The sequence below is a fragment of the Salarias fasciatus genome, chromosome 3, assembly GCF_902148845.1.
Source record: "Salarias fasciatus chromosome 3, fSalaFa1.1, whole genome shotgun sequence".
NCBI lineage: Eukaryota > Metazoa > Chordata > Actinopteri > Blenniiformes > Blenniidae > Salarias > Salarias fasciatus.
In genome coordinates, this window is record NC_043747.1 from 22,390,844 (window position 1) to 22,418,791 (window position 27,948).

The window sequence follows — 27,948 nt, forward strand, 5'->3', positions numbered from 1 at the left end:
TAGAGCTGGTCCACTGTTCCACGACCAGGATGAAAACCGCATTGTTCCTCCTGAATCCGAGGTTCGGCTATCAGTCGAATCCTCCTCTCCAGTACCCTGGAATAGACTTTCCCAGGGAGCCTGAGGAGTGTGATCCCCCTATAGTTGGAGCACACCCTCCAGTCCCTCTTTTTAAACAGGGGGACCGCCACCCCAGTCTGCCAATCCAGAGGCACCGGTCCAGACTGCCATGCGATGTTGCACAGACGTGTCAACCAAGACAGTCCCTGCACATCCAGAGACTTAAGATACTCAGGGCGAATCTCGTCCACCCCCGGTGCCTTGCCACCGAGGAGTTTACCGACCACCTTGGTGACTTCAGCTTGGGTGATGGACGAGTCCGCCTCTGAGACCTCAGTCTCTGCTTCCTCCACGGAAGACATGGTGACAGGATTGAGGAGGTCCTCGAAGTATTCCTTCCCCCATCCTTTGATATCCCCAGTTGAGGTCAGCAGCTCCCCACCTCCAATGTAAACAGTGTTGGCGGAGACCTGCTTTCCCTTTCTGAGGCGTCGGATGGTTTGCCAGAATTTCTTTGAGGCCGACTGATAGTCCTCCTCCCAGACCCGAGTTTTTGCACCCACAACCACTCAGGCTGCAGTTCGCTTGGCCTGCCAGTACCTGTCAGCTGCTTCGGGAGTCCCATGAGCCAGCAAGGCTCGATAGGACTCCTTCAGCTTGACGGCAGCCCTTACTTCCGGTGTCCACCACCGAGTTCGGGGGTTGCCGCCACAACAGGCACCTTACGACCACAGCTCCGAGCAGCTGCTTCGACAATGGAGGTGGAGAACATGGTCCACGGGACATGAGAGATGCTCTCCTGGAGGTGGGAGTTGAAAACCATGCTGACAGAGGGTTCCACCAGACATTCCCAGCAGACCCTCACAACACGTTTGGGTCTATCAAGTCTGTCTGGTTCCCTCCTCCACCAGCGAATCCAACTCACCACCAGGTGGTGATCAGTTGACAGCTCTGCTCCTCTCTTCACCCGAGTGTCCAAAACACATGGCCGGAGGTCAGATGACACGACAATAAAGTCGATCATCGACCTCCGACCTCGGGTGTCCTGGTGCCAAGTGCACTTATGGACACCCCTGTGCTCGAACATGGTGTTTGTTATGGACAAACTGTGGCTAGCACAGAAGTCCAACAACAAAACACCACTCGGGTTCAGATCGGGGAGGCCGTGCAATCCAATCACCCCCTTCCAGGTCTCACTGTCACTGCCCACGTGGGTGTTGAAGTCCCCCAGTAGAACAATGGAGTCCCCAGTCGGAGCACTGTCCAGCACCCCTCCCAGGGACTCCAAGAAGGCCGGGTACTCTGCACGATTGTTCGGCCCATAAGCCGAGACAACAGTGAGGCACCTGTCCCCAACCCGAAGGCGCAGGGATGCGACCCTCTCGTTCACTGGGGTGAACTCCAACACATGGCGGCTGAGCTGTGGAGCTGTAAGCAAACCCACACCAGCCCGCCGCCTCTCACCGCGGGCAACGCCAGCGAAGTGGAGAGTCCAGCCCTTCTCGAGAGGTTGGGTTCCAGAGCCCAGGCTATGTGTGGAGGTGAGCCCGACTATATCTCGCCGGTACCTCTCAACCTCCCTTACAAGCTCAGGCTCCTTCCCCGCCAACGAGGTGACATTCCATGTCCCCAGAGCTAGACTCTGTGTCTGAGGATCGGGTCGCCGGGCACCCTGCCGTCGGCTGCCACCCAATCCACATTGCACCCGGCCCCTACGGTTCCCTCGGTGGGTGGTGAGCCCACCGGAGGTCAGGCCCACGTCGTCCCTTCGGGCTGAGCCCGGCCGGGCCCCGTGGGCAAAGGCCAGGACACCAGGCGCTCGCTTACAAGCCCCAACCCCAGGCCTGGCTCCAGGGTGGGGCCCCGGCTGCGCCATACCAGGCAAAGTAACAACCTTTGTTCTTTTTCTCTGCATAAGGGCTTTTGAACTGCTCTCAGTCTGGCCCGTCACCCAGGACCTGTTTGCCATGGGAGACCCTACTGGGGGGCATAAAGCCCCCCGACAACATAGCTCCTGGGATCATGCGGGCTCTCAAACTCCCCCACCATGACAAGGTGGCAGCTTTTTCAAACTTTTTTCAAGGTACCTTTTCAACCCTTTTCAACTTTTTCCAGCTTTCCCAAAAAATGTTTGAGCTTTTTTACCTTTTTTTCTACTTTTTTCAACTATTTTAAACTGTATACACTTCCTTCAACTCTTTTAACTTAAGGGAGCTTTTATTCAACCTCTCTCGGTTTTTTCAGCTTTTTTCAACTTTTCTTCTTGAAGTTCTTCTGCATTACAGTTTAGCATTTTCAGCTCAGGAGGCATGCCCACCGAAAGCATAGAGGTCGCGGAGATCGGTGCTAAATTTTGGGGCCATAAATCAAAAAGGTTGAGAACCACTGCATGAAACAACTGATGCTCTTCCAACATGTGATACTGAGCTCAAGATCGCCATCATTTGGATTGATGGGGTAATTGGTTTCCTCAGTCCACAATCTCTAAACAATTTGAAAATGACTCCGGCCTTCAATTACAGATGATCAGATGGCTTTAATCCTGGGGCGGGTGCACACCTCATCTCCTTGTGCCGGGCATAATCTAACTCCATTTCAGAGACTCCATCGTCTTCACCTCACAGAAGAGGAATTAGCAAGGATTTATCCAAACACTGATCCCAGATGTGACTGGTGTAAATTAAAGCTATAGTGCGTAACTTCGGTTGCCCTCTAGTGGAATTCTGCGTTCTTACAACAATAAAGCCGGCTCTTCCACATGACGTACGCCCAAGTGTCGTCCCCCCCCCCCCCCCCCCCCCCCCCCCCCCCCCCCCCGCCACTGTCACGGTGATTCGCGTTTCCACAGCGCAAATCGCTGTTGGAAAGGGTCTTTATTCTGTGTGAATAAGGACAGCTGTTGAAAAAAGATGGACTCTTCCGAAGAGGTAATTATTGTTTTCTTTTTTTCTGCCACAGAAACGCAAATAGCTTATTACAAACGGGAGACAAGGTGCCTGCCGAAGTGTAACTGACAGGTTAGTGGATGAACAGACCCAGTGGTCGTCAGCAGAAATCATTTGTCAGTTCCTCCACCTTTCATTGCTCTTTTTGGAGTGATGTCCAGAGACACAGCACTGTTTTATATTTCATAATGTTGATTTCAAGGTTGTTTTTTTTCTTTTTCACTGTTAAAATCTAATAAACAGGAAAAAAATAGATTTATTCATGCCATCAAGGAGCTTTGAACAGGAAAAGTTTCATGATACCTTCATCAGTTTCATCTATTGTTTATAAAGCAAAATACTGATCACATCTTCTAATATTTTAAAAGGTTTCAAAACTTTTGATCGTAACATCAAGACAAACTTTCCATTACATATAGTGAATTACAGCTCTGTACATTAGAATGTAAAAAAGATATGATCAATTTTATTCAAACACCAAGTTTGATGTAAAAAAAAAATCTGGTTTTAGCTGAGTAAAGCAGATCAATGTTTTTTTGCGAATATAACAAAATGTACAACCTTGTTTAAGCATCATTATTTACAGAACCTCTTCTTAGAATCACTTCTCCACAAATTTAATTTACAGTTTACCTGTCAACCATTTCGAAATAATAGGCTAACATATTCATCAATTATCTGAAATCGACTACAGAGTTAGTTCTAAGTTAATGTGTGAGCTTGATTCTCAGTGCTTGAGAGGTAATGGCTCTGCTTGACTTTTAAAATACATTTATTTGATATTTTCTCTTCAGTTCAAAGGGATAGTTGATCAGATCAGAGAAGTATAGATCAGAGTGTTTCCCTCTCTTCCACCTTCCTCAGTATAGACATTGTGGAGACTCTCCATAAATCTGGAAGCAGTTCTCTGTTGGTGGTGGTGATGAAGTCTCCTCATTCAACTGGAAGGAAAGAAAAAGAAGCAGAGGGTTTGTGTAGATGTGGTTCCTCACAGCTCATTTCATGTCAACGTTAACATCTTGGTAAACATGACATTTTATTGTTGCTCAGTCACCGTGAGTGGTTTCTGCTTTGACTTCTGAATAAACTGTTTCTTCAGTGGCTGCTGGAGCTGTCCTCGCTACAAACAAATGTGTACAAGGATTCACATCATCATTTATTTTAAAAACAACGGTTCCATCAAGTTTCTGAACATTTCCTGAAGTTTACTGTCATACCAATGGAAAATGCAGGCGTCTCATCTCTCTGTTTTTAAGATGACCCTATTGAAAATATACAGGACTGTCTCAGAAAATTAGAATATTGTGATAAAGTTCTTTATTTTCTGAAATGCAATTAAAAAAACAAAAATGTCATACATTCTGGATTCATTACAAATCAACTGAAATATTTCAAGCCTTTTATTATTTTAATATTGCCGATTATGGCTTACAGCTGAAGAAAACTCAAAAATCCTATCTCAAAATATTAGAATATCATGATAAAGTATACTAGTAGGCTATTTAACTCATCACTTGAGTCGTCTAAATAACTCGAAACACCTGCAAGTGTTTCCTGAGCCTTGAAAAACACTCAGCTTGGTTCAGTAAACTAAATCACAAGTATGGGGAAGACTGCTGATCTGACTGCTGTCCAGAGGACCATCATTGACACCCTCCATCAGGAGGGTAAGACACAAAAAGAAATTTCTCAAAGAGCAGGCTGTTCACAGAGTGCAGCTTCAAAGCACATTCACAAAAAGTCTGTTGGAAGGGAGAAATGTGGCAGGAAACGCTGCACAACCAAGAGAGATGACCGCAGGCTTAACAGCATTGTGAAGAGGAGCCGATTCCAGAATTTGGGGGAGCTTCAAAGACAGTGGACTGAAGCTGGAGTCCAGGTATCAAAAGCCACTGTTCACAGACGTGTCCGGGAAATGGGCTACAATGGCCGTATTCCCATGGTCAAGCCACTTCTGAACTCAAGACAACAGAAAAAGCGTCTGACTTGGGCTATGGAAAAGAAGCACTGGACAGTTGAAGAGTGGTCCAAAGTCCTCTTTTCAGACGAAAGCAAGTTTTGTATTTCATTTGGAAGTCAAGGCGCCAGAGTCTGGAGAAAGGCTGGAGAGGAGCAAAATCCAAGTTGCTTGAAATCCAGTGTGAAGTTCCCACAGTCAGCGATGGTTTGGAGCCATGTCAGCTGCTGGTGTTGGTCCACTGTGTCTCATCAAGTTCAGAGTAAATGCAGCTGTGTACCAAGAGATTTTAGAGCACTACATGCTTCCTTCTGCTGAAAAGCTCTATGGAGATGATGATTTCATTTTCCAGCATGATCTGGCACCTGCCCACAGTGCCAAAACCACCAGTAACTGGTGTACTGACCATGGCATTACTGTCCTCGATTGGCCTGCCAATTCCCCTGACCTGAACCCCATTGAGAATTTGTGGGGTATTGTCAAGAAGAAGCTGAAAGACACCACACCCAATAATGCAAATGAGCTAAAGGCCGCTATTGAAGCATCCTGGGCATCCATAACACCTCAGCAATGCCACAGGCTGATTGCCTCCATGCCACGCCGCATTCATGCAGTAATTCATGCAAAAGGATTCCCAACCAAGTACTGAGTGCATTAATGGACATTTTCAAATGTTTGATTTTGTTTTGCCGTTATAATTTTGTTTTTTTACTTGGTCTGAGGAAATATTCTAATATTTTGAGATAGGATTTTTGAGTTTTCTTAAGCTGTAAGTCATAATCAGCAATATTAAAATAATAAAAGGCTTGAAATATCTCAGTTGATTTGTAATGAATCCAGAATGTATGACATTTTTGTTTTTTTAATTGCATTTCAGAAAATAAAGAACTTTATCACAATATTCCAATTTTCTGAGACAGTCCTGTACATTACAGATGCAGACATGGATGAAGATGTCATGTACCTTTCTTTTTGGGGTTTACTTGAGCATAGGTCACTTCATCATCTGAAATTGAGGAAACAAAGCAAAAGGAAGGATGTCAAACTCTGCAGGTGAACACACACCAACATTTCCACCTTTGTTTTCTAATTTGCTGTTGAACTATTGTTAGACGTTTTGGTTCCAGTGTCGGAGAACAACAGCAGCTCGGTTATTTTTTTATGTTCCATTCAAAAAATGCTGGAGGTTGAACATGCAGCGAACAACCCTGCTCACTCTGTACAGCAGCTGTCTGCTGCTCTTTAACTGTTGGTTTAAAATGGAGAACAAATGTATGTTTGACAGATCAAAAACGAATTCTTAGTTTTGTTCTTCATCAAACCTTGAGATGATGTGGTCTTCACATCAGCATAAACAGTGCTCTCTTCTGGTTCCTTCTTCTTCACTGTGAGAATGAAATAAAATTCACTCATTCTAGTAGATATTTGTACCATGGCAAAATACATTTTTATCTGCAGCATATCCACCTCATAACGTCCAATACTCACCATTGTTGACCTTTTTAAGCTTAATTGAAGAATATGTCACATTATCAGATTCACCTGAAATACAGTTTTACATTTTGAGATGACTGACTCTTCCAAACACTGACATTTAATTGATTATTTTTATATCCAGGGATTGCTTCATAGTGATGAACATCACTGAGTGGACAGCAACATTGTTGGAAAATAGTTTGTATTAAAGCTGACCTTGGAACGGAGAAGCGTATGTGTTGCATTGATCTTCCAGCTGGTTGCTGCTGTGGTCTGTAGTTTGACTCTGCTGTGAACTTTGAGACCTGTTAACCCTCGACATATTTTAATACAGCAGATTCAACAAGGAGCACAATTTTAGTTTATTGTAAAGGAAGAAGTAAATGTCATACCAACCTGTTGAAGTATGAATCTGTGAAAAAGACATTTCAGATTCATTTTTCAAGCTCTCAATTTTTTAATCTCTACTTAGACACATGATCCTACATCAGATTATAGTCTTTCAATTCTAGGAAAATTGGTGAAACATAAGAAATGGAGGTCTGACCTGTTGTCTTTCTGCAGCAGCACAACAGCAGCAGCAGAGAAATAAGCAGCAAAAGTCCACAAGTCAACCCAATAGTCCACATCGGAAACTTTTGCCTGGATACAACTGTAGAGATCAATGGGTTTTGAAAAAGCAAATATATTATCACGAGTACCAATAATGATAATGTCGTAGTAACAACAATAAGAACAACAAGGAATGAGCAGATGACTTACACTGAACAGCCATCCAGCTTTGAGCTGATTCTCTTCCATTGTACTGACACTTGTAGAAACCTTCATCTGATTCTGACACCGCAGAGATCTTCATCTCTCCTCGTCTCTCATTTTCAATGAGTTTGTTTTTGTAGAAAAACACATCAGAGGGAATATTTCCAGTCTTCGTGACACAGAGGAGAGTTACAGACTCTCCCACAGGTACAGGATACACAGGGCTCACCAGGATAACGCCATCAGCTGGAAAACAAAGTTCAGTTCATTCATTAGAAGGTGAGACGATGAGGATGGAAAATACACACTGATAAGTTGGTGTTTTTCATCCATCTGTCCATCTTCTGTAGCGCTCCATCATACTGAATGTTCCAGGCTGCTGGAGTTAAATCTCAGCAGACTCTGGGTGAGGGCAGAGGACACGCTGGACAGTTCAACACTTCATCACAGGACAGGAAATCAAACACATTCACATCACACCAGCTGTGGTTTTCATTCACCTTTTCTTTAATATTACACTTTGAGCTGCAGTTTAGGGATCAAAAGTGACACACAAATACAATCCATGTTCACAATATAAAGAAATTAGTTACATTTCAGATTCCTGATGCAACAAATAACAAAAATAAAACTGAAAACAGCCTCAAACTCGCAACGATCAGAGAAAAAGACAACTCACAGTGTGTGGAGATATTGACTGCATTGCTGAACTCTGTTCCAGACTCACACCAGTACACAGCTTTTCTTGGAGCCTCATTCTTAATATATGTTGATCCATTGATTGTAGCTGGAGGAAGAAAGCTCAACAGCGAGTCGTCAGTCAGAAAGCGGATCAGCCTCCACTGGGAAGAGCTTCCTTCACATGTCAGTGAGAGAGATTCAGAGGTGAAGTGTTGGACTCTGTCAGGATTCACTGTGAGAGACGCTGATGGATGAACACCTGGACAAAACATCAAGGCTCAGTGAAGGATGGCATTTCTATTGTGGCTGCTGGAAGACAACAGTTCAAGAGTTCCAGAAAGACAAACTGACCTGAAGACCAGACGAATGTGGGACGACTGTGTTGTGTGTAAATCGGCGGATCCCCTCGTCCAGCTGAACATGCATATCCTGCTGTGTGTGTCTGTCCATGAACTGTGAAGGAATTGTTTGCTGTCCCACTGCTGGTACCAGGTAGAGGCTCATAGGTGTAGGAATCCTGAGAGTTTGGAACAGCTTTGAACCAGTAGAAGCTCCACCCTGCTGACGGAGGCTCAGTGTGACAGATCAGAGTGACTGAAGCTCCAGGAATCAACCATGATGGAGACACAGAGAGCTTTGGTCCTGGAGGAGAGAGATTGTTAGTGGATGGGACATGCTGACACCTCCATGTTAGTGGATGACAGATGTTAACAACTCCCATGTTAGTGAGTGGATGTCTCAGTCACGGGCCGGCAAGGAGGCTCGGTCCCGACCAATGCCGCTTGCGGCTTTCATTATCCTATTGTCTGAATATCAATCTAACAAACACAAGTAAAAACCAACAAGCATCACTTACGTAACACTGACACTGTGAAGGCTTCACTCCATGTGGTTGAAGAATAAATGTCATCTCTGCGTGTGGCCATACAGTCGTACTCTCCATTGATGGACTGAGAAGCAGTGACTTTTAAGAACTTTTCATTCTTCTGTTTAAGTGGTACTGAGTTTCTCCTCCAGTAATACCACCAGTCAGTCTTCTCTCCTCCCTGGACCTCACATGTCAGAGTGATCTCCTCACCCTGGAATATCTGAGACCAGCTGGGTTGTCGTGTTATGACAGGCTTGTTGGTGACTGTTTCCACCAGATATGAGGAAACAAAGACAAACACACACATTAGTTTCATCAGGATTTCTGTGCTGATCAAGAAAAATTTAGTAATAATTAAAATGTTGAACTCACAAGTTATCCAAATGTAGGCTTCATCACTCATGTCAGAGAGATAACCTGATGTTTCTCTCTCTCCTCTGCACCGGTAAATTCCTCCTTTAGATACCTGGATGACTCCATTGTCCCCAACATTTGTTTCAACTAGTTTCTCCCAGATGTTTGATGTTTCTCTATAAAACTCATATTTCCATCCATCAGAGTCTGTCACAGAGCAGGAAAGATTCACTGAGCCTCCGACTGAGATGGTTTTGTTGCCTGATGTCAGTGTAGCCCTGGGTTTCTCTGTGGATGGAAAAACAACGCACAACTTTAAAGAACTCTCTGAAAACTTTGTGTTTCTTCATTTTATGTTGATTTAATCAGATGATGAATTTATTACACTGGGCTCACACTGGATGCCCGTGCGTGTCCGGTCTGACTCCACAGCTCTGTCACTCACACTGCCTCGTGTGTCTGCTGTCAGCTGATGGAGGTTGCCAGATCTGTCCCAAACCTAATGTTAAAACCGTCCAACAATAGAAAGCAGCCCAAACCTCCATCTCTGTAGAGAATGCATGTTAAAACTGTAAAAACTGGATTTGCATTAAAAAAAGAAAACAAGTCACAAACACATAACCGTTTCATCAACACACCTGTCGGGTTCAAAAGAACATTGATTGTGCAGAAACCCGTCCAATCTGGCAACACAGCCGCTTCTGTCAGAGAGCTGTTTTGTGCAATTTTGGTGTTGTTTGACTTTCCTAAAATGAAAAAGTGCAACATTGTTAATTCTTCTAATGCATATGATTAGATCGCATTGTTTGTTTTGTATTCTACCAGAAGAATTAAAAAAAAAACAATGTTAAGGCAAAAACACGACATAGATTTTATTTTGAAATCACATATTTAAGAACTACTTTCCTTCTGGTACCCGACTTGCTTGTGTTTACATTGACACGGCAGGAAAACTCTGCTGTTGCACTGAGGCTGCTGTGAGCCCGGCGAGAGCCCAGCGTTACGCTCTGCACATGGCACGTCGTCACGCACACAGCGGAACCAACAAGCAGAACCATCAAGGAGACACACAAACAATTCCTTGGAATCGAGGCAATCCAGCTTTTACAGTTTTAACATGCATTTTCTACAGAGATGGAGGTTTGGGCTGCTTTCTATTGTTGGACGGTTTTAACATTAGGTTTGGGACAGATCTGGCAACCTCCATCAGCTGACAGCAGACACACCGAGGCAGTGTGAGTGACAGAGCTGTGGAGTCAGACCGGACACGCACGGGCATCCAGTGTGAGCCCAGAGTAATTTGGTTTTGAGCTTTCCAACATGGCGTCAAGGACGAAGTACAGTCCTCCAGAGTTTGGCTGTAACTCACATGAAAAGATGACGCTACTTGCAACGCTTGCATAGTTTTCATGACATGGACATTTTTTTCTTTTTTCAAACACTTTTTTTTGAAGCAATGCAATAGTTTCTTTGCCCTGTAATTAGTTATTTTTAAAGTACTACAACTCAATGAACTTTTGTTGAAGAAGTATATCAAACCAATTACCTTTGAAGAGTAACTTCTCCAACACTGGGTTGAACACAGACTCTTTCACTTTAACTCAGTGAGAATATTTGTTCAAATGAATGAGTTAAAACCAATCTTAAAGAGCAACCAGACACATTGAGAACCAGGAACAGAAATATGAAAGATGTATACAATTAGTAAAATATATTTTTGGAGCTGAAAAAGACAAAGAAAAACCCGATTGTGATATTTATATTCAAGGTGCAGAACTATAAACATGTGTAAAAGAGTTAACACCAAAACAATCACACACTTTTTCAGTCATTTGTCTTATTAATTCATTATTTTCCTGGCTGCTTGTCCTTTTCAGGGTCCAGGAGCCAATCCCAGAATCATGTGGGTGAAGGCAGAGTCCACCCTGGACACTTCATCAGTCTGACAAAGAGTCCACTTCATCAGTCTGACACACACACACACATATCGTTGTGAGGACACTCATTGACATAATGCATTTCCTCGTCCCTTACCCTAACCCTCAAAAATAAATGCGTAACCCAAACCTATGCCCTAAACCTAACCGAACCCAATTGTAACCCTAAATCATAAACCAAGTCTTAACCCCTCAAAAAGGCCAAAAAAGGCCTTTTGAAAAGTGAGGACCGGCAAAAATGTCCTCACTCTGTTGGTGAAATACGAATTTTGGTCCTTACTTTTGGGTATGTACAAGAACACACACACACACACACACACAACCATGCACTCTCACATTCACACTGATGGGCACTTTAGGGTCACCAATCAACCTCACATGCATGTTTGTGACCACAGTACTCAGAGGGAACCCAGGTACACCCAGGGAGAACATGCAAATTCTACACGGAAAGGCCCCAAGGCCAAGTCGGTAATTGAACTCAGGACCTCCTTACAGTGATTTAACAGCACTAATCACTGCACCACCATGCAGTATGCAGGAGAAAATATTAGTCAGGGATCAATATTGACAGTACTGACACCACAGGATCAGTACAGCTTATACTGTGTGTCAGAATGATGATAAAGTGAAGAACAAAGTTCTGTTTTCCTGCTGTTGGTCATGTTGATCAAATGTTCAGGACTCACCTGCTGCAGTAAAAGAGACAGTTTCACTTTTCTCTGTTTCAGATGAACCCTTTTGACGACCAACACAATCATATTCACCACCATCATTTGAGGAAGTTATGTTGAATCTGTAGTACTTAGTTGTTTGGTAACCAGGAGAGTATTGTTGATGATCTTTGTTGAAACTGTATTCCCAGCCTGCCTCTGCTCCTTCAATGTCACATGTCAGAGTAACAACCTCTCCAATGAAAAGAGTCGACCAGCCAGGGTCAATCTTCAGCACAGCACCTGGAAACAAATAGAAAACAAAGCACACAGGCAGCGCTGGAGTCCTCATACAAAACCCACACATGCACAGGGACAACATGCAAACTCCACATGGAAAGGCTCCCTGGACTGGACAGTTTTCACTGTGAGGTGGAGCACCAGCCAACATGCATCCAGTCGGGATACAGTCAGGTTGGCACCATTCCAAGTCGGCCCTGGCCAACTCGGCACCGCCCCCGGGATACAGTCAAGTCGGCATCAAAGCCAAGTCGGCCTCGCGGGGGGGCTCTCAAGTGGCTGAGTTGGTCGGTGCCGACTTGACTGTAAGCTGCTTACCAACTCGGCCAAAAGCCTCTTTTTTTTTTTTAATCACGATGCGGCTGCAGCGCGACGATTTGCACAGTTTTTTGATGATGCACTCGGATGTAGGTTTTTTTGTTGTTTGTTTTTTGCCGCGGCGAGAGCACAGATTTGCATTTGCACCAACCTAGTTGATGTAAACAACAGTGAAATATAATAAAATATTTGATAAAAATTTAAAAAATTTAAATAAAAAAATTCTGTGTCTGAGTCTGTGCCTACAGAGCAGACACAGCGGACAGATAATGACACTTTTCCTAATCACAGCTAATCGTGTTTTTATTCTGGTGTAAATCCAATCTGTGTACAAAAATAATGATTTAAGATATTTAGTGATTTAAATGAGCAGCTTGTGTTTGTCACACTATCCGCTCAAAAGAAAAAAAAAACAAACACAAACAGAAAAAACACACACATGATTATCTGATTATCAAATGCAGAGGTCAAATTCTAAGACATTTAACGATGTTTCCCTCCTCCATACTGTAGAACTTAAATTTTTCTGACAGGCTCATCACAGTCCTCACAGTCTGCTGCGTGCACGAGAGAGGGGTTGGGGTTTACACTGACGGAGATGCCGAAATGAATAATTATTATTATTATTATTATTATTATTATATTAATTAATGACCCAAGGAAATGAGCTCTCCGCTTATAGTGGAGATGAACGTCATTATAGGAATGGAGGAAAATAATGATTAACACTAGAACTGACATGATTAACACTAGAACTGCCAGACTTCTTACACCCCCTCCAAAGGCCGCAACACTCAGCCAGACCATCATTAGAAATTAAGATAAATAAACAAAATATTAAGCCAAGAGTATCAGAAAACCTTTTAATGCCTCATGTCTGCTTTATTAATGCCTCAAATCAGGTTTTAAAATGTATTTAATTTTTACAGTGCGCATTTCAGCAGCGTCACCTCTCACTCACACACCGTGCACTCATTTCCCTGATAAACACGCACACACACACTAACACACACAAAATAGTTGTATTATTAACCGTCAATAATAATCAAGAACATATTAAAATTAGTAAAATAAGTCTCCCCGACTGCGCACCAGGACGGACACCTTCCCAGGTGCTGCTATATGTATATAACTGAAAAAACACCAGAACAGTACAGTTGTCAGGATGGGAAGCAGGGAAACAGCAGTTTTTGATTATTACATAAGTACAGAAAGCTGACCTGGTGAATCTGGTGAGGTTGCTGCAGTTCTTTGAGCTGCTCCAGAACAGACAGTCTGGGTCAGACACTAGAAAACACACAGGTCCTGCATTAGGAGGCTAAATATCGCAGTTCCACTGTGCAAATGCTGGACAGACAGTTGTTTGATTTGCGTGCATCATATAAGTTATTCAGAAATGAGTAACAGTACAAAAAACTCATAAACAGGCTGAACTCACCTCTGTCTGTGGTCCGTGGCAGCGGAGCGGCGCTGTCTGGTGAAAGACTGGGACTCCCGGTTCACCTTATTGTCGTTTTGTCGAGACAACGTGGAAAAATAAGTCGACTTCTCGATAAACCACTGAAATTAACTCGTTATCACGGCAAAGCGGAGGAAAGAAAAAAAAAAGTATTTAACCATGTCCTTGTAGGGCTTCCTTACTTTTTTCTTCTTCTTCTTCTTGTAGCGACCTGGCGCACTTCCGTTGAGAATTGAATTTGCAGCATTTTTTCTCTTGCAAGTGTTTTCTGTGTTTGCAGCGGTTTTTTCTCCTGCAGCATTTTTTTCTTGCAGCGTTTCTTTCTTGCATGTGTTTTCTGTGTTTGCAGCGCGTTTGCACCTGTCGGCCACCGTAAAAAATGCTGCAGGAGAAAAAAACGCCGCAAACACAGAAAACACATGCGAGAAAATAAACACTTGCAAGAAAAAAAAGACGCTGCAAGAGAAAAAACCGCTGCAAACACAGAAAACACTTGCAAGAGAAAAAATGCTGCAAATTCAATTCTCAACGGAAGTGCGCCAGGTCGCTACAAGAAGAAGAAGAAGAAAAAAGTAAGGAAGCCCTACAAGGACATGGTTAAATACTTTTTTTTTTCTTTCCTCCGCTTTGCCGTGATAACGAGTTAATTTCAGTGGTTTATCGAGAAGTCGACTTATTTTTCCACGTTGTCTCGACAAAACGACAATACGGTGAACCGGGAGTCCCAGTCTTTCACCAGACAGCGCCGCTCCGCTGCTACGGACCACAGACAGAGGTGAGTTCAGCCTGTTTATGAGTTTTTTGTACTGTTACTCATTTCTGAATAACTTATATGATGCACGCAAATCAAACAACTGTCTGTCCAGCATTTGCACAGTGGAACTGCGATATTTAGCCTCCTAATGCAGGACCTGTGTGTTTTCTAGTGTCTGACCCAGACTGTCTGTTCTGGAGCAGCTCAAAGAACTGCAGCAACCTCACCAGATTCACCAGGTCAGCTTTCTGTACTTATGTAATAATCAAAAACTGCTGTTTCCCTGCTTCCCATCCTGACAGCTGTACTGTTCTGGTGTTTTTTCAGTTATATACATATAGCAGCACCTGGGAAGGTGTCCGTCCTGGTGCGCAGTCGGGGAGACTTATTTTACTAATTTTAATATGTTCTTGATTATTATTGACGGTTAATAATACAACTATTTTGTGTGTGTTAGTGTGTGTGTGCGTGTTTATCAGGGAAATGAGTGCACGGTGTGTGAGTGAGAGGTGACGCTGCTGAAATGCGCACTGTAAAAATTAAATACATTTTAAAACCTGATTTGAGGCATTAATAAAGCAGACATGAGGCATTAAAAGGTTTTCTGATACTCTTGGCTTAACGCTACGTGAGGAGAAGTGGCGCAGCCAGCACGAAAAAAAACTGTGCAAATCGTTGCGCTGCAGCCACATAGTGATTTTTTTTTTAAAAAAGAGGCTTTTGGCCGAGTTGGTAAGCAGCTTACAGTCAAGTCGGCACCGACCAACTCAGCCACTTGAAAGCCCCCCCCCCCCCCCCCCCCCCCCCCCCTCCCCCCGCAAGGCTGACTTGGCTTTGATGCCGACTTCACTGTATCCTGGAGGCGGTGCTGAGTTGGCCAAGGCCGACTTGGAATGGTGCCAACCTGACTGTAATCCCAGTCAAAACACACTGACTCCTGTAAAAGTAGCTGATACAACAATTACATTTTTAAAGATTCTTCTTTTTTAGCCATTCATGGAAAAAACGACTGTGAAATAAATATCAATAACTTAAATAAAAGTCAGCAGTAACAGATAAAGAGGAGAGTGTAAATGAATCACCTGCAGCACAGCCTCTGCAGAGCAGGACACAAAACACTGAAATAAAGATGAAACATGAAGACATTAGAGCTTCAGTGACTTTGACTGGTTGGTGTGTAACATTAACTTGAATCCAATAATGAGAAAATCAACAAGTGAAAGAAACTCAGCTCTTGTCAATGAAACCCGACTGTGTGTGAAATACTCACAGGAAAACCACAGATGAGAGAATAACCTGCCTCCCATTCTGACATGCAGCCTTTATCACAGGAAGTCTTTGTGTGAAGAAGAAAAGTTCAGCATTAGAGAGAAAAGAAGAACTGTCAGTAAACTGTGAGTGACGCTTCATAGAAATGCTGCATTTTAATATAAGTTCTTCTTTTTGCTCATCTTGTTTTGTGATCTCAGATCAGCAGCCTGACAGGTTGAACACAGCGTTGAAAATGTGTGAAAAGATTTTATCATGACTTTTACTCAGTAAAAGAATGATCTGAAATCAAGTCCATCTGACTGAGGCGTCCTCAGTCCTAAAACTCGATCAATTATTGGATGTTATTTACACCTGAAGTCTGTTCTGGTGATAGAATTTCAATGAAAGGAAAATGTTCGATCAAGAAATCAACAAACAGGAGATTACTGGAAGTGATCCAAAGTCTTTTCAAGAACAAAGTCACATCAACTTTCATGATAACCATAAAAAAAGCAAAACAAAAAACCACATCTTGATGGTTTCCTGTTGTAACTCCAGAAGGAAAACATCAAGTATTTGTATTTTAGTAGATATTTTTCAGGAATCTGTTCTGATGTTTTTACTTTTCTAATAACTTTCTGACTTTTTCGTCCTACATTTGCACATCAGTGTGTTTCTTCACCTGACATTTTGAAACCGTCTCATTCTGGTTCAGATGATGGAGGGCCACATGCTGCCTCGTCAAATAAAGACATGAAATCAGATCACGTCACCACCACAATCAAGTAAACTGAAATCATTTCTTCAGTATTTCAAAACTGAATGCTTCATGATGAAGAGATCACCAAAAGCAGTTTGATTCAAAAACGTTATTTTAAAGCCGTTGAGTTGGATGTTTGCATCATTTAGTAGCAAAAAATATTGTTGCAAACCCCATAAAGTCTAAAAACATGAAGTTGAATGTCATTTCTCAGAATGAAACGAGTGTGTGTGCATACAACCATTTTGGGAAAAAAGCAGAAACCACGATGAGCCGAGTGTGATTTCCTCTTTCTTCACCACAAGTACAAAAGAAAGAGTTTGAGACAGGCGTTTTGAAAGAGGAATTTTTTTTTTAACTTTTGCACCTTCTATCAGAAGCTTTACTGTTTTATTTTAATTGAAGTTAATAAGTAGAATCAGTCGTTTTACCACAGTCTCTTTAAAAATGCATCCGGACTTGTAGTTTGATTTCTTACTTCCTGTCTCAGAAATGATCCTCCTGGAGAAAACGGACCATGTTTCATTCAAAACACTTTTGTAAAAAAACATTAATTCTTAAGTCCTTGGTTGGAGCTTTACAAATATTTGACATGAAAATGTCGAGAATTTAACAGTTTTACCTATAAAGTCACAGACATTTTCTAAAATAGCTCCAAAATATATATTTTTAAAACGCTTCCATTCATAAAACCAGAAAAACAAGAAGTCTGTAAGATCTGACACACACAAGGAAAACTAATCCACCATAATTAATACATGATCAATACTGAAAACTAAAGTTCTCATCATACTCACTGATCTCAGTTCTGCACAGCAGATGTTGGAAGTCCACTGCACTCTGTCACCAGTCTGTTCAAATTATATAGTTTTAAAATATTTAATGTGAAAACTAAGACTCTGTATAATGGAATGTCCCATTAATGTGACTCAGAGGCGTCACACTTGTCTTCTGAACGCTGTGCTGAGCTTCTGCTTTCATCAATTCTCTCACAGGAAACCAAAAGAGACACGTTGAAAATGACATATGAAGTTCAGCCCCCTCTTCCTATGGAACAAAACTGTTGTCAGACTATTGATGATGACCAGTTAACAGTAGTGACGTGCGGTGAGGTTCATGGCTGGTGAGGCACTGACATCATCAGTCAGATTTACAAACATAAAGCCTGCAGAGTAGCTTATTCATCATTTGACTGGCAACTGTTAACGTGTTCTGTTTAAAATTTCATATCAGCATTCTTTACATATACAAACTGTAGCACAGAAAAAAGCACATAAAAAACGTTTTACCTTTACTTATAAATGAAGTCCATTTTGAACAGTGACGTGCAGGCAGGGGAGGCAGGGGAGGCACGGCCTCACCTGTCATCACGGAAAGAAAAAAATATAAAATGAAAAAATAAATCAAATGGTTTTATTTATTCAGAAATGTGCCCTTTAAAGTTATTTTCCATGTAACCTCGCCATTTTTAGATGTTTTTTTTTTTTTCAAAATCGCTGAATTTTCACATTTACCATTCAAATACTAAGAAGAGACGTGCGGTGAGGCAGCAGCCGGCTGAGTCTCACCATGGATTGCGCAATGGCTGCAGTGAGACGGTATTACTGTCGCTCTGTGTGTCGCTATTAAATGTTTAATTTTTTTATTATGTGAACTAAATTTCCATAGCTTAGCGGATGTTTATGATATACAGTGTTTTTAAATGTGTGTATAACGTGTTTCTTGTGCTGAGCATTCATAAAGTGCCTGCGAAGAGGCACTTGGTGAGGTACGTAGTTCTCCTGCCTCATGCCAGGGGGCGCTGGTTACCCCAGGGATTCTTCTTACAACTCCACAGCGGTAGAACAATAGAATTAGTGACAGCAAACTGCAGCAGACAGTTAGCAAGTCAGGTGCAGCCGTCCAGATAGTTTTTCCTATTCCTATTGCCGATTTTAACCATTCAACTTTTAAAATGTTCAACTTTTTAAACCTTTTTACATTTTTAAAGTTTTTCAAATATTTCAACTCTTTAAAAAAGTTTTTTAACACGGAAGTGGATGGAAAAATTGTTCAACTGACCTTTGAACTCTTTCAACTTTAAACCATTGTTGCAGCTTCCCCTTACCAAGCCTTGTAGCGCTGAGAGTGTGAGATGGGGTCCCTGGGTTCGTACATTTGAGAAGCGCAAAGAGTTCAACACTTGCAAATAGATCCAGAGACACGTTTTGGTGCATTTATTGCAGGGCAAAAAGACAGAGCGATCAGAGCTCAGCAGAGTGATCAAGACTGTCCTCAGCACCACTGTGGTCGTTTGAGTTGGAGGACTTGTTGGAGTGATCGAGTGACATGAAAAAACAGTAAAATACACTGTAAAAAAAAAAAAATTGGATGTGGAAAAATGACATGCGGTCAACAAAAAAATACGGCTATGCCCGACCCTGACTCTCCATCTGCGCCATAGGTGAGGCGGCACCTTTACACACAGTCATTCACACGTGCACACGCCCACTCGAAGTGCAACCCCGCCTCTGCAACAAACAGACACACTTCGGCCCCATCCACACGAAGCCAAAACGCTCAGAGTTCCAAAAACGTTTGCCCGTAAAGACGGAGTTGATTCAATATGACCGTCCACATGACTGTTTTCAAAACGGCCGAAACGTTGCAATAACATGCCAGGCCGTTAGGAGGCGCTCCATTGACAACCGCCGGAAATGCATGGCAATATCATAGCTCCTCTGATCGTTTTCGTGGTCTATCCAACATCACATGAAGCATCCTGCTGACCGCTTCATGACAAAATATAAAAGGGACGTTGATGTGAACTGTTCTTTCTGCGGAAATCACACTGAAACAACTCAACACCTCTTTTGGACGTGACGACTCCAAGATCTTTTGGAAGGATTTCTGTCACTTTGTAATTAATAATGTATACAAGGACTCTACTTTGAGGTGGGAAAATATGTTTTTTTGTTTCTCCAGAAAACAGGAAAAGAAGGACGGATTTTTTATCATCAATTTACAAATCCAAAAATCAAAATTCTTTATTCACAAATGCAAATACAGCAGGCCATCGTTTACCCACTTCAAAAATGTTGTACTCTCTTATATAAAAATGTTAAAAGACTCTGAAAACAAAAAGACTGTAAAAACTATCAGTATCTGTGAGAAATTTAACAGTTTGAAAGAAACTGATCGCTTATTGTGTACCCCCTGGCATAATGTTTGTCATGTATGTGAAAATTTCCAATAGCAAAAAAAAAAAAAAAAAAAAAAAAAAAAATTACATGAGGCATGGCGTTCTCCATGTTGATTTGTTGTATCCGGACGTACTGAAAGAGTGCAATATTTTGCTGTAAAAGCGGCAAAAGGCTCGCAGTCTTCAGCAGGACGTCTGCTACACCGCACAGCGCCATTGTTATTGTTGTTTCCAGTGTTCTGCACATGAGCATTTGTTACGACGTAGCGCGACGACGCAAGCGTATTAGGAAACGCTCCAAAACAGGAGTAAATACGGAGCCATGGATTCAACAGTTTTGGGACCTGTTCACCCTGGGACCTGGTTTCAAAAATGTTTGGTTTCAGATCCACAGAATGCTGAATTCGTGTGGATGACAGGGTGAATTGATCAAATATTTTTGAGTTTTGGCCTGGATTCGTCTTCATGTGGATGGGGCCTTAAACAAACAGTGCACCTACACTCCACTTCTGTCTCCAACAACCATTATAACTTTGTCATACTTTCATAGAGTTGTCATTCGAGTTTTAAAATGTTGCCACTTTTTTCCTCTACTCCCAAAAATCGCAGGTTTTGTTTTTAACGTTTTCAACCTTTCTCAGCTTTTTTCAACCTTATTTAGCTTTATTCAAATTTTCTTCAGGTTTTTTTTTCCAGCATTTTACAGCTTCTTTGCCCTTTTTCCACATTTCCCTGACTTTTATCAAGTTTTCCAACTGTCTTCTACTTTTTCCAGCTGTTTTAAAACTGATTTCAGCTTTTTCAAACTTTTTTCAGGGTACCTTTTCAACCCTTTTCAACTTTTTTCAGCTTTTCCAAAAAATGTTTGAGCTTTTTTGCCTTTTTCCTACCCTTTTCAACTATTTTAAACTGTCTACACTTCCTTCAACTATTTTAACTTAAGGGAGCTTTTATTCAAACTCTTTCGGCTTTTTTTTAGCTTTTTTCAACTTTTCTTCTTGAAGTTCTTCTGCATTACAGTTTGGTATTTTCAGCTCAGGGGGCACGGCCCACCGAAAGCACGGAGGTCGTGGAGATCTGTGCTAAATTTAGGGCCATGAATCAAAAAGGTTGAGAACCACTGTATGAAACAACTGATGCTCTTCTAACATGTGATACTGAGCTCAAGGTCGCCATCTCTTGGATTGATGGGGTAATTGGTTCCATCAGTTCACAATCTCTCAACAATTTAAAAATGACTCCGGCCTTCGATTACAGATGATCAGGTGGCTTTAATCCTGGGGCGGGTGCATGCCTCATCTCCTTGTGCCGGGCATAATCGAACTCCATTTTGAGACTGCATCGTCTTCACCTCACAGAGGAGGAATTAGCAAGGATTTATCCAAACACTGATCCCAGATGTGACTGGTGTAAATGAATACTGCCTCCTGGCTGCACACATTTTGGACATTCCCACGGCTGCAGCCGTTTTGGGGAAAAAGATATTTACTGTTTAAACATGATTCCTCCACCTTTCATTGCTCTTTTTGGAGTGATGCCCAGAGACACAGCACTGTTTGTTTTAATATATTTCATAATGCTGATTTCAAGGTTTTTTTTTTTAAACTGTTAAAATCCAATAAACAGGAGAAAATAGATTTATTCATGCCACCAAAGACCTTTGAACAGGAAAAATTTAATGATACCTTCATCAGTTTAATCTATTGTGTGTAAAGCAAAATACTGATCACACCATGATAATTTTAAAAGATTTCAAAACTGTTGATCGGAACATCAAGACAAGCTTTCCATTACATATAGTGAATTACAGCTCTGTACATTAGAATGTAAAAAGATATGATCAATTGTATTCAAACACCAAGACTGATTATAAAAGAAAACAAAAATTTGCTGGTTTTAGCTGAATAAAGCAGACATTCTTGGCAAACATAACAAAATGTACAACCTTGTTTAAGCATCTTCTTGGAATCACTTCTCTACAAATTTAATTTACAGTTTCCCTGTCAACCATTTCGAAATAATATACTAACATATTCATCAATGATCTAAAATCCACTACAAACAGAGTTAGTTCTAAGTTAATGTGTGAGCTTCATTCTCAGTGTTGAACACTTAACGGCTCTGCTTCACTTTTAAAATACATTTATTTGACATTTTCTCTTCAGTTCAAAGGGATAATTGATCAGATCAGAGAAGTATAGATCAGAGTGTTTCCCTCTTTTCCACCTTCCTCAGTATAGACATTGTGGAGACTCTCCATAAATCTGGAAGCAGTTCTCTGTTGGTGGTGGTGATGAAGTCTCCTCATTCAACTGAAAGGAAAGAAAAAGAAGCAGAGGGTTTGTGTAGATGTGGTTCCTCACAGCTCATTTCATGTCAACGTTAGCATCTTGGTAAACATGACATTTTATTGTTGCTCAGTCACCGTGAGTGGTTTCTCTTCTAAGTATTGAAATGTCCTCAGAGAACTCTGGGCTGTGGTGTTTCAATTGATACCTGATAAAAGGTTCAGGAAAATGTAGAATATACAGTCCATCATTCAAAAATAATGACATTGATATTGTTTGTAGTCATAGTGATTGGTTCCTGGAATAAATACTATCATAAATAGACATGTTTCATTTCACAACAACCCTGTTTGAAATATAGATTCCAGCTGCAGGTGGATGTAGATGTTACTGACCTTTGACTCCTGTTGACTTGACTTTCATTGGAGTGTACTTGTGCAGAGGTCACACTGGAATCTGAAACATCAATTTTATTATTTTAACAGAAATAAAGATGTAAATATATAGATTGATGGGATCTAGAGTTGTATACCTAACTTTCCTACTTTGTTTTCTATTGTTTAAAAGTCAGCTACAGCTGCTGGACGCTGCTGTGAACAAGTCCTTTAAATTCTTTAAAATGCTGCATAGCAAATGCTTTGAATGTCAGTGAGGATGAGGCATTGTGGGTAAAGCAGACAGAACTGGAGCACCAGAGCAGCTGGCTGGAGTCAAACCAGAGGCAGAAAGGTGTGAGTGTGTTATTCCCTTTTACAAACACAGAGCTGGTGTCAGCGCTGGTCACAGAGAACAAATGCCACTGTGCTTCTGATAAATAAAGGATGAATGTTTTTCTTCTGGGTCCCACCTGTCCATGATGTGGTCTTCACTTCAGGATAAATGCTGCCCTCTTCTGGTTTCTGCTTCTTCACTGTGAGAAAGAATGAAATTACAATCAGAGAACCTTCTTATAATTGGACTCCTGGCTGATACTGTGATCTTCTGTTTTTGGATCTGAGCTGTTTCTATATTACAACATCCAATACTCACCCTTCTTGACCTCCTGAAGCTCCATTGAAGAATACATCACATTCCTGGACTCATCTGCAAAACAGTTTTTCTGTTAAAGTTTGAGGACGATCATTGAATCACTGACTTTACTCACTGCTTCAGGTGAAAATGTGTGAAAAACAGTGTTTTCTTCCTCTACCTCTGTCAGGAGAATCAGTCTCTTGGATTGTCTCATAGGGATTATCATCAGCTAATGGAGAGTGGACAGAGTTTAACCACCAAAAGAGACAGAGTCATGACTTTCCCTCATTGTTTATGAACCTTGATCTTCTAAAGAGATGGATGTTACTGAACACTTTCAGGAAATAGTTTGTATTAAAGCTGACCTTGGATCAGAGAAGCGTATGTGTTGCATTGATCTTCCAGCTGGTTGCTGCTGTGGTCTGTAGTTTGGCTCTGCTGTGAACTTTGAGACCTGTTAACCCTCAAAATATTTTAATACAGCAGGTTCAACAAGAAACTGCAATTTTAGTTTGTTGTAAAGGATCATACCAACCTGTTGAAGCATGAATCTGTGAAAAAGATGAGAGATGATTGCTTTATTAATCCTAAATATTTGATCTCTTCTTTGACACATGATTCTTAATCACAATATTTCTTTTGTTTTGGATCCTGACAGAGAAAGTCTGTGAAACAAATCTGAAAGAGAGGTCTCACCTCTTGATCCATTGTAGAAACACAACAGCAGCAGCAGAACAATCAGCAGTAAAACTCCACAAATCCACCGAATGATCATCAGAGAGCCAGATGAAGAGCTTCCAGGCCTGGATGTGACTGCAGGGATCAATGAGATTTGATAGAATGAATACACTGATAATAATAATACAATAAAAATGAGCTGATGACTTACACTGAACAGCCATCCAGCTTTGTGCTGATTCTCTTCCATTGTACTGACACTTGTAGAAACCTTCATCTGATTCTGACACTGCAGAGATCTTCATCTCTCCTCGTCTCTCATTTTCAATGAGTTTGTTGTTTTTGTAGAAAAACACATCAGAGGGAATATTTCCAGTCTTCATGACACAGAGGAGAGTTACAGACTCTCCCACAGGTACAGGATACACAGGGCTCACCAGGATAACGCCATCAGCTGGAAAACAAAGTTCAGTTCATTCATTAGAAGGTGAGACGATGAGGATGGAAAATACACACTAATAAGTTGGTGTTTTTCATCCATCTGTCCATCTTCTGTAGCGCTCCATCATACTGAATGTTCCAGGCTGCTGGAGTTAAATCTCAGCAGACTCTGGGTGAGGGCAGAGGACACGCTGGACAGTTCAACACTTCATCACAGGACAGGAAATCAAACACATTCACATCACACCAGCTGTGGTTTTCATTCACCTTTTCTTTAAAATTACACTTTGAGCTGCAGTTCAGGGATCAGCCTCAAAACTCTCAACGATCAGAGAAAAAGACAACTCACAGTGTGTGGAGATATTGACTGCATTGCTGAACTCTGTTCCAGACTCACACCAGTACACAGCTTTTCTTGGAGCCTCATTCTTAATATATGTTGATCCATTGATTGTAGCTGGAGGAAGAAAGCTCAACAGCGAGTCGTCAGTCAGAAAGCGGATCAGCCTCCACTGGGAAGAGCTTCCTTCACATGTCAGTGAGAGAGATTCAGAGGTGAAGTGTTGGACTCTGTCAGGATTCACTGTGAGAGACGCTGATGGATGAACACCTGGACAAAACATCAAGGCTCAGTGAAGGATGGCATTTCTATTGTGGCTGCTGGAAGACAACAGTTCAAGAGTTCCAGAAAGACAAACTGACCTGAAGACCAGACGAATGTGGGACGACTGTGTTGTGTGTAAATCGGCGGATCCCCTCGTCCAGCTGAACATGCATATCCTGCTGTGTGTGTCTGTCCATGAACTGTGAAGGAATTGTTTGCTGTCCCACTGCTGGTACCAGGTAGAGGCTCATAGGTGTAGGAATCCTGAGAGTTTGGAACAGCTTTGAACCAGTAGAAGCTCCACCCTGCTGACGGAGGCTCAGTGTGACAGATCAGAGTGACTGAAGCTCCAGGAATCAACCATGATGGAGACACAGAGAGCTTTGGTCCTGAAGGAGAGAGAATATTTTTTTTTAAATGAAAAGGTAAAACATGTTGGCCTGGATTACATGATTCATTCATACCTTGACTGAGTTTAAACAAAAAACAACAAAAACAGCTTCAGGTGTTGAATTGTTTTCTCATCTGTTCATCTTCTCACACACACACACACACACACACACTGACTCATAAAATCTGATGTGACTTACTGAATACTGTCAGTGTGACGGTGTTGCTCCAATCTGTTGACTGTGCTCCTCTCAGCTTGTTTCCTTTACATCTGTATTCTCCCTGGTGCTGTGAAGAAAGAGCCTCCATCCTGTATTGGCTGACATTTGCTGGTTTGAGTAAACTGCTGGTTTCCCACTCATACTCCCATCCTGTGTTTCCTCCATCGATGGCACATCTGAGAGCGATGGTCTCTCCTTGGTAGAGCTGTGGTCTGTCGTGTTGCAGAGTCAGGGTTGCCTTGTTTGGGACTGTCCATGTTAGAAAGCACAAAACAGGAGGAAAACTCAGGACAGGTGGATCAGACAACAACTACAAGGATTTTATAATAACTTAGTGTATTTGAATCTGCACTTCAGAAAATCCTCCTCACTTATTTTAGTGACACTGATGGGATCACTGTACTCTGTGTAGTAAAGTGGATCTCCTCTTCCTCCTCTTCCTCCTCTTCCTCCTCTGCACCAGTAACGTCCCTCCTGTGAGACTTCAGACTGACTCTGATACTCATCAGTATCATGTGTGTTCAGGGGTGAGGTTTTGGAGTCTCTGTACCAGAAGTATTTCCATCCAGCTGGTTGATTCACTGAGCAGGTCAGCGTCACTCTGCTGCCTTCAGACATGTTGAATTTATTGGTTCCCAGTTGAGCTTTTGGTTGAGCTGTTGAGAACAGTCACAGAATAAACATGTCAACAGTATAAAGTCTGGTGGAGATGTGACTGAGCCAGTGTTTCAGACAGACTGGAACTGCTGATAATAGTGTCAGTAAACATGTCCTGAACTAAAAGATGAATTACAGTCTGTTGTAAACAAATAAACAAACATCCTGTCAATCTGTTTGAATATAATTTTGATAAGTTACAGAAAGTACTGATTCTTGGTTTTACTGTGTGATTTGGATTCATTTGACTCTAAACGTGTCAAACCTCACATGTCAGTGTAAATATTAGGACACAGGAACATTTTAAAAAATGTTATCCTTTTAAAGATAATTGGCCTTCATTTAGTTCTACCAAAAAAAAAAAAAAAGTACTCGTGTGCAGTTGAAGGACTGAGCTGGCAGCCCAGCAGCAGTATCTTAATATTCGTTACATGATTGGATTTTATTATGTTATTGTCTGAATACCAATCAATTAAACACAAGAAAACCAACAAGCATCACTTACGTAACACTGACACTGTGAAGGCTTCACTCCATGTGGTTGAAGAAGAAGAGTCATCTTTGCGTGTGGCCATACATTTGTACTCTTCATTGAAGTACTGAGTGACTTTTAAGACCTTTTTATTCTTCTGTTGAAGATATTGTGAATTTCTGCTCCAGTAATACCACCAGTCAGTCTTCTCTCCTCCCTGGACCTCACATGTCAGAGTGATCTCCTCACCCTGGAATATCTGAGACCAGCTGGGTTGTCGTGTTATGACAGGCTTGTTGGTGACTGTTTCCACCAGATATGAGGAAACAAAGACAAACACACACATTAGTTTCATCAGGATTTCTGTGCTGATCAAGAAACATTTAGTCATAATTAAAATATTGAACTCACAAGTTATCTGAATGCCGGCTTCATCACTCATGTCAGAGAGATAACCTGATGTTTCTCTCTCTCCTCTGCACCGGTAAATTCCTCCTTTAGATACCTGGATGGTTCCATTGTCCCCAACATTTGTTTCAACTAGTTTCTCCCAGGTGTTTGATGCTTTTCTGTAAAACTCATATTTCCATCCATCAGAGTCTCTCACAGAGCAGGAAAGACTCACTGAGCCTCCGACTGAGATGGTTGTGTTGCCTGATGTCAGTGTAGCCCTGGATTTCTCTGTGGATGGAAAAACAACACACACCTTTAATGAACTCTGTGAAAACTTTGTGTTTCTTCATTTTATGTTGATTTAATCAGATGATGAATTTATTCAACAGAGACATAAACGACACAGTGATGATCTTCTCTTCACTTTAATAAACCACGTTGTGATTTTTTTTGTCTATTTTAACTTGATGGTTTGTGAAGCTGGAAAACTTTAGTTCTTCATGATTGGACATGGCTTGTGGCGTCCCCTAGGGGTCAGTTTTGCATTACAAACACGTAAATTGTTTTCATTTGCAGATGACAGCAGTATTTTTTTTTTTCAGGAGGATTTACATGATCTATTTTTAACTATTGTTATTTTCAGGATCTATTGAACATTAACTGCAGAAATGTTTTATTCAAATGGTCTATTTGGATTAACTTGACTCAAAACATGTCAAACCTCACACACAAATGTAATGAAACAGTGAAAATCCTAAAAAGTATGATCCCTTCAAAGGGAGTTGGTCCTCAGTCAGCTCTGCCAAAAAACAATTACCACACCTCAGTATAAACAGAACTCATAATAATAAAGCAAAGCTCAACATGCTCCAAAAACATCTCACACAAAAAGGAAGTGGATTAAACTAAAACTAAACCTCAGAATCTGAGCAGCACCTATTTGTTTGCTTTGCTTTAATATCTTGGATGGTGAAGAAGTTTTGATACGACTTTTCTAAAACACCAAAACGAAAACAAGATAATCTATTAAGACAGTTAAATGTCTCTATGATAGAAAAATTCCAAAAATTATTTTATCTTTGT

The 27,948-nt window shown here is 41.5% G+C and overlaps 1 protein-coding gene across 8 annotated transcripts in view; it reads right to left on the reverse strand.

Annotated features, from left to right (window-relative positions):
- Positions 1–3,521: 3,521 nt before the first annotated feature.
- LOC115385944 (Fc receptor-like protein 5) overlaps positions 3,522–27,948 on the reverse strand; it is a 34,289-nt gene continuing 9,862 nt past the window's right edge. For 5 of the 8 annotated variants that reach the window (XM_030088061.1, XM_030088062.1, XM_030088066.1 and 2 more), the window contains 15 exons: positions 26,884–27,153; positions 26,506–26,775; positions 25,715–25,999; positions 25,323–25,592; positions 24,831–25,121; positions 24,478–24,738; positions 23,899–24,141; positions 23,706–23,822; positions 23,545–23,560; positions 23,375–23,463; positions 23,188–23,238; positions 23,028–23,081; positions 22,846–22,908; positions 22,394–22,454; positions 21,372–22,206 (listed from right to left, as the gene is read on the reverse strand). In XM_030088061.1, coding sequence (XP_029943921.1) covers positions 22,128–22,206; positions 22,394–22,454; positions 22,846–22,908; positions 23,028–23,081; positions 23,188–23,238; positions 23,375–23,463; positions 23,545–23,560; positions 23,706–23,822; positions 23,899–24,141; positions 24,478–24,738; positions 24,831–25,121; positions 25,323–25,592; positions 25,715–25,999; positions 26,506–26,775; positions 26,884–27,153 — 2,420 coding nt within the window. In that variant the 3' untranslated portion in view covers positions 21,372–22,127. Of the gene's footprint in view, positions 4,126–21,371; positions 22,207–22,393; positions 22,455–22,845; positions 22,909–23,027; positions 23,082–23,187; positions 23,239–23,374; positions 23,464–23,544; positions 23,561–23,705; positions 23,823–23,898; positions 24,142–24,477; positions 24,739–24,830; positions 25,122–25,322; positions 25,593–25,714; positions 26,000–26,505; positions 26,776–26,883; positions 27,154–27,948 lie in introns of those variants that run through there. The other 3 variants (XM_030088064.1, XM_030088063.1, XM_030088065.1) reach the window with 3 other exon arrangements.